The sequence below is a fragment of the Ictalurus punctatus genome, chromosome 9 (assembly GCF_001660625.3).
Source record: "Ictalurus punctatus breed USDA103 chromosome 9, Coco_2.0, whole genome shotgun sequence".
In the NCBI taxonomy this organism is placed as follows: domain Eukaryota; kingdom Metazoa; phylum Chordata; class Actinopteri; order Siluriformes; family Ictaluridae; genus Ictalurus; species Ictalurus punctatus.
In genome coordinates, this window is record NC_030424.2 from 28,705,001 (window position 1) to 28,712,500 (window position 7,500).

Sequence of the window (7,500 nt, forward strand, 5' to 3'; positions counted from 1 at the left end):
GAGAGAGTCCCCTCCAAAACTATTGGAACGGCAAGGCGAATTCACGTGTTTCTGCTGTAGACTGAAGACATCTGGGTTCGAGATCAGAAGAGGAATATGAGACGAGAGTTTCGAATTTCAACTTTTATTTCCACCCAATATATGTAGCTGAGCAAAAATACTGGGACATGTGACTAACGGGGGTTTCTTATTACCCAGGCGTGTCCTGTTCGGCCGATTGTTTAAACAATAAACAGCTCTGAACATCTACTCTTGCTTTTAGCCTTCAGTTTCACCTGAAAATAGTGATCATGAGCTTTAAAGGAGCACTGTAAAAAAAAATAAACATAAAGGCGCCATAAAAACTATACTTTCCACTGTCCCGCTGGTCATTCGGATTGGTTCTGCTCTACTGTTCGGATATATATATAGAGAGAGAGAGAGTAACTCTGAACCATAATAAACCGTCTAATCTAACTGGTCTAATCTTACCTGTAGTTATACTGATCCGAAATATAAAGGTCTTGCATTGTATATGTCAATAATGTATATATAAATATTTGGGCCTTTATTACATAGAGCACTAAAAAGGACCGTTATATTTGTGACATCACCCCCACCAAAAGTTTTGGTCCCCTCCCAATTCTCAGGATGTGATTATAGCCTTGGTTTTCGTGCTCATTTTTCAAAGAAAGATGCAATAGTGCAAAAGTCATCAGTAAAGTAGCAATAACTCAGCGTTTGTGGGTTTACGCTAACCGAAACGTCAGCGCTCGCTGACCGACTGACGCCAGACGCGACTGCGAGTGGGAGGAGCCTTACTTCACACGTAATAACCTCCCGAGCACGTAAAAAAAAACGGGCAAAAATCCAATTCAAGCAGCTGCGACGAGAAGGAAAAATGTCAACTCTTCTTCATCTTGGAGTTTTGCTTCTGATTTTAGGTAAGTCTCTTATGGGGGGGGGGGGGGCAGAACAGCGTACTATCGTACCACAGGCGTGAAGAGATGATTTAGAATGTAATAAGTAGGGAATAAAACACAACGGGGCGTGACGTTATGAGGAAAATAATCAGCCATGAGGTGTCGGGGTATGCGTTCTGATCCGAAGCTGATTGTTTTTATTATTATTATTATTATTATTATTATTATTATTATTATTATTATTATTATTTTCCCTTAAACGCAAGAAGTGTTTCAAATGTTTAGAAATGTTGTTCTATTGAAAATAGATGGAAGGATTGTTATTTTTTCCTCTAAAGGATGTATGGCAAAAGTATTGACACCCCTAAATATTATGTAAAACCAGTACAAATTGTCACTCATGAGGTAAAAAAAAAACATGTTGTTGCTCGAATTGCCCCAGCACTGACACTGGAGACTCCTTTCCTCGAGTCATTAAATGGATACGATTACTCGTCACCGTATCGACGATAGCAGGCTACAGATTTTAAAAATCGGCTCATGTGAAACGAGCATCTACTATAGAAGTTCTATTTACATCGTGCATCTGTGTTCTACGTCCGTCCGGGTTTTTTTTTTGTTTTTTTGTTTTTTTATAAATACATTCCAGTGAATATCATTTTTACCTCAAATTCCTTAACAAGCTCTGAGTGATTTATTTATTTATTTATTTATTTATTTATTTATTTATTTATCTTAGAAACGTGTTTTATTTTGTCGACAGGAGCTGTGCAGTGTAAGGAGCGGATCCCCGGCGACGACGGCCTCGCGCAGGTACGCAGAAGGCCCGCTAATCGGATTGTCCGATTTCTACACGCGATATGTTGCTAATAATATGTTCTGTCTTTCCTCTCTGACACACAGAGAGCAGGCGAGCCACTGTCTCCCTGTTCAATTTGCGAAAAAATCCTGAAGAAAATCTTTACCTCTATTGGGAATGAACTCTCAAAGGTTTGCACACACGCCATAACCTTCTTGTATTTTGTGTTCCCGTGTTTCTGTCCCATCTGTACAAATATAGAACCGCCAGTTCAACGAGAAAGCCTCTGGCATCAACGTTTTTTAAATGTCGAACGTTGCTGTTAGCTCTACTTCGGCACGATCTCTGTAGTATGCAAACGGTTGAAATTATTTACTGGCAAAAATTGATCCCATTTCATACTGGATAAGCATTTCATGTTTTATTACCAGCAAATTAGAGTATGGGGTGTGGTGTCTGATTGTACTTTTCTTTCCACTGTAGGACAACATCGATAGGGCTCTTAACAAAGTGTGTGAGAAATCGCCAGGCCCGATAAAAAAAGTTTGCATGAGTTTTATTAAAAAATACAAAGCTAAGCTGGTTAACATCCTCAAGTCTGCACGGAACCCCCACGAAGCCTGCAGACGTCTCAACCTGTGCAAAAAGGCTCCACGTGTCAGTTTTGTTTCCGTGAAAAAATTCTAGATGTTTCCGTCCTTTGTGCTTTTTCCATGCATTTATCATTTTTTTTCTTTGCTTGTTTTTTTTTTTTTTTTTTGTGCTTTCCCCCCCCCCAAAATGTCCAAACATTTAGCCTAATGTTAAATCTAATAAATCAGCATAAAAGCACCAAAAAAAAAGAAAAAAAGAAAAAAGATGGCGACGTTATTTTAAAAATATTATGTATAATGAATTGATTTCCCAAATCTACAGTATATTTCTATTCATGTATGACACAAAATGAAGATCTGGATTTGTATGGTTGATGTACATGATTAAAAACTTTTCTTTTTTTTTTTTCTTTTTTTTGAGGTACATTTTTGCATTTTACTAAAAAGTTGTGCATTTGTACTAAAAAAAAAAAAAAAAAATTTATTTTTTTTGACCTGAATAAATCTCGTTTATTAACTACCGTTCGCTTCTTCAGTAGATTTTTATTTCTTAAATAATTGAATGTATCCCTCAACTCTACCCTTGTATTTGTATTAATATATGAATAAAGTATTATTGGCAGTAAGACCTGGTTGTTGTTTTGTTTTTTTTAAAGATTGATCTAAGTGATGATATATATATATATATATATATATATATATATATATATATATATATATATATATATATATATATATATATATATATAAGTTTCCATGTTGTGGAAAAAAAATTGTAAAATGTCAACACTTAAACCCAACTGAATAGTTACTAAAAGGAGCCACGCATAGTTCTGATATATACTATATACAACAGTTTTAACAACAAAAAAGTCAGAAAATATACCTATTGATATCTATTCATTCATTTTGGGCTACAATTGCCTATAAAAAAAAAAATATCGATGCTCTCATTTCTTATCTATTTATCTAATGAGCCTTAAATCTGAACTGTTTAACAGTCTTATTCTTTTTTCTCTTTTTTCTTATTAGAACCATAACGCTTTTGTTTGATCGTTTTACTCCACGAGTTTCCACCAAAACAACATACAGTATCAGGTGGAAGTTGGTATCCACTTTCATGCACATTGTCCACACCGTACTGTTTTTAAAAAAAGCTGCAAATAACCTCCAAAGCTCTGCGGCGTTATTCGCACCGTTATCACGTGCGTCTCATTCGTCCACTGAGTCTTACTCCTCCCAATCCGACATGGCCGACTTTAGATAGACGTCCCGGGTTAAACTTTTTGCACAAAAAGGCATGATCAAGTTAAAAAACACATGTCTGACCATTTGCATAATTACTGTATTTGTTTGAAACACACATACGTGTAAATATTTATGTATGTTTTATACTTGTATTCGTACATATCCATAAATAAATATCTAGGCCTAGTGTATTCAATTTAAAACATTCACGAGTAGTATCCAGCAGTAATGCTTTCACCACCATTGTGCTCTTACTTCTATGCCTGCTATCTTTTAAATATATATATATATATATATTTAATTTTGTATTTTTTTTTAATGAATGCATTTAAAATCAGAACGTTTTAGAATAATTGATGTATATAAGAATTAAAGAGTTGACTACTTTATTGCCGTACACTGATCATAATTTCTACACATGACATCATCTGTGTCTGGAAACGTCAGACAAGTCGGTGTAGCGTACTGTACGTGCGAGTTCACGTCTTTAAGCCGCATCATAGTGAGGACCGAGCTGCGTCACTTCTCTGAGACTCTAGGGGAAAAGACTGACGGAGAGACGAAGAGGCTAAAGAGAACGTTTTCAGCATAGACTCTGTGCATGTTTATTATTACAGTTTGAAGAGACATTTAGGAGTGAAAACTTGATTTGTTTAAGATGGAACTATAAAGCGTGGCATCATGAGGACGGTGGATAACGTTTCACTTTACCTTGGATTTCTCCTGGCGTTCACAGGTGAGTTATTGACCTTTACAGGGAACGGTTCCTTTTCTTAGAATGGCTAAAGAACAGCATGTCCTGTAGTGCTTCGTTCCTCTCATATACAGGATATATACACGTTCCATCAATATTTTTAACCATTACAACACTCAAAAAAGGGAAGTCGGCTTAACGTGAAGATTTCGAGGCAGTTTGTCGCACAGCTTTTAGAGTTTCCTCACCTCGGGGTTAAAAATGTTGTTAGATAAACTCAAATTTAAGTTGAGTAAACTCAAAAAAAAAAAAAAAAGCGAGTTCTGATCAGCAAGTTGCTTTGAAATTTTAAGTGAAGTCAGCTTTCCTTTTTGCACAATGAATTTTTACTTGATTATACAACTAGCTGTTGCATCTTTAACAATTCGCAGTTACGTCAACGTTGTGTAACATTCGAGTTAATAAACTCCTCTGTCCTGAAGACTTTAGAAATCGTGGAATGCTTACTCCTTCCATAAATGTAAAATAATCGTCTTCGTACGCAAAACAAATAAATAAATAAATAAAAAAGAATCTCACCATATCAAAGTGCTTTGTTTTTTTTGTTGGTTTTTTTTTTGCTGTTGTTGTTGTTGTTGTTGTTTTTTTATTTATTTATTTATTTTTAGAAATGTTTATTGTTAGTCTTAGATTATGTGGTGCATCTAACTTGCAATGATTACATTTCAAATGATCATCATCATCTGAACTCGAACTTCTGGGCGTTCAGGTCATCTTTTGAAAAAGGCGGACATTGTCGCAGCACTCAAGATTTCGCATGATATACTGCTGATCATTCCAGTGCACCAATGGCATGACATACACTTCCATTTTTACAGTTATTCTAAAGTGCGAGAGCCGTCGACGCGAGAGGTGTCCGCGATACGGTTCGGAGACATTCACACCGTCTGAACTCGGAACCCAGACGCCTCCGAACGGCCATCCCTCCCGGGTACGCTTTCTAACATTCCACTCTTTCTACGCTAAATGCTAAATCCGGTAACGTGAATGTTTTGTAAATGCGCCTGGACAGATATTAGACTTCATTGTGCCATGTTGCTCTATTTGACTGAAATGCAGTTAAGATGAACACACTGTCTCGAGAAAAGCGATGTATGTCATTATTTTTCAGTTCTGCGGTGTTTACGTCTATAGAAAATGCGCGGTGGATTGCGATACAGCCTTTCGTCTCAGTCATTCAAAATCCCTTTGTGTCTATTGATATTATTTTATCTGTGATTGCGACTTGAGTTTCGAGAGTGTTGTGGGAAAGTATGAACTTCTCTGATCCGTGGAGTAAAACTCTTTCATGTTTTCATGCTATTTTGAAACCCTTTGTGCTTTTCATTCTCAGGATGGAGAAGCGAAGCCTCCTGGATCCTGTTTTCTGTGCAAGATCATTGTCAGGGGGCTGAAGAACTACATCAGCGAACAACTGACACTGGTAATAAAAATTACACCCGTCTTGCGTGCGTGTAAATTCTTATGACTCAGAACTCGTATGAAAACGGATCCTTTCTTTTTTTTTTTTAAAGGAAAGAAATTCTCGCACGGATTTCTCAGTATTTGTAATCCATGTCTAATCTAAGTGAACAGTGTTACAGTGTGGTGTTGTTGTTGGGTTTGTTTTGTTTGTTTGTTTTTTTCAGATATCGAATGCCCTGTGCGGCAAGTTTTCAGCCAAAGCTCTAGAAGTGTGCCGAAGACAAACTGAAAAATTGAAATATAAAATAAGGGGAAAGCTTTTCAAATATGACAGAAAGACGGTGTGTAAAAAGGTCAAAGCTTGCGGATGATGAGATAAATAAAGACTGAGCTGTGTATGTGTGTGTTGTAATAGCAGTGTGATATATTTTCTCATTTCAGTTTCATGATATTCGTGTACGATCTCTGTATTGCCAAGTTGCTATTAAAAATAAATAAATAAATAAATAAATAAATAAATTCTTTGACCATATCAAATGAACCGTGTCGCGCCAGTTAATCCTGTACGATTTGATAATGTTCTAACATTAAATTCATTATTGAATTATTTATTTATTTATTTATTTATCTAGAAAAAAAAATCACACCTGCAAATAAATAAATAAATAAATAAATAAATAAATAAATAGATAGATAGATAAAATTTCAGCAATACAGATCGATACTGGAGTAGTTTCTCAGATATGGACTTGTGTCTCAAAAAATAGTCTTCTCCGAGTGATTTATTCTACCAAGTCATTAAGAACATATAAAGCAACATGTTGTTTGGGACAAATGTCAAATCCAAAACTATTGGCACCCCTCAAAAGAATGAGCAAAAAAAAAAAAAAAAGTATTATATGAAATTAAGAACGAATTCCGGACGGAAGCTTTTCCCCCTCTGATGCAATAAATAGATCTATATATATATTTTTTTTTAATTGCAGTATTTTCCATTCAAACGTAGATGTCAAAATATTGGCACCCTAAGAGAAAATTTAATCTTCTCCTTTCCTTTAAAAAATACTTTATTCCTAAGGCTCTATTATTCATCACTGTGACAAAACGCTTGCAAACAAAATGCAGTTAAGAAAATGAAGAAATATGGTGCAAAAATGTACCTCCTGCATGTTCTCCCATGATTTCCAGAAGTACAGATGTGAAACATCAGCATCAGCAGATCTGACGCCTGACGAGGTGTTAAACGTCTCTGCAGTTTAGTCTGTTTGTTTATTTAAAGATCAGCTCTTTTTGTGAACAGCCACGAACTCCGCACCCTAACAAAACAGAAACAAGGAGCCCGCAAAGTTGTAAAATACGTGAATAAACGGTATCCGTCCCCGTAGGACCGATTAGCACATTCGATCGGAAGACCACGGGAGAAATGCGGATGTTGACTCACATTGCAATCCTTCTGGTCTGCTCAGGTCAGAAACCTTTTTTATTTATGTGCTACATTTCCATAAGACTCCATAAGACTCTAAGTGGGTTTTTTCTGCAGTGTTAAAGTATATCTAAATACGGTGTCTGGACGCGAATGACACCGAGTAGAGTTTAGATTGTTCATACGTGAAAATGGCAGCCTTTTGACCACTGTTAAGATTTGAATTTGATTACAGTTCAATCCATACTGGCAAATAAATGTAGGAATTAGGGCTAGGGTTATGGTTACGGGGGGGAAAAAACAAACAAACACCAAGTTTACAAACAAGTTTAACCGAAAATATGAACATATGATTCAGAAAAGTTTGCTTGGGAGTG

At 36.0% G+C, this 7,500-nt stretch overlaps 1 protein-coding gene across 1 annotated transcript; it reads left to right on the forward strand.

The window, feature by feature from the left end:
* Positions 1–2: 2 nt before the first annotated feature.
* Positions 3–2,922, forward strand: LOC108270120 (prosaposin). The gene is made up of 4 exons (XM_017476466.3): positions 3–923; positions 1,666–1,715; positions 1,806–1,892; positions 2,185–2,922. The coding sequence occupies exons 1-4, from the start codon at positions 881–883 to the stop codon at positions 2,386–2,388; spliced, it is 384 nt and encodes a 127-aa protein (XP_017331955.1). The 5' UTR covers positions 3–880; the 3' UTR covers positions 2,389–2,922.
* The last annotated feature ends 4,578 nt before the right edge of the window (positions 2,923–7,500 follow it).

Coding starts and splice junctions, on each gene's coding strand:
- LOC108270120 (XM_017476466.3), top strand. CDS start 881: ATGTCAACTCTTCTTCATCTTGGAGTTTTGCTTCTGATTTTAG. Junction 924..1,665: donor AGTTTTGCTTCTGATTTTAG/GTAAGTCTCTTA, acceptor TTTTGTCGACAG/GAGCTGTGCAGTGTAAGGAG. Junction 1,716..1,805: donor GCGACGACGGCCTCGCGCAG/GTACGCAGAAGG, acceptor TCTGACACACAG/AGAGCAGGCGAGCCACTGTC.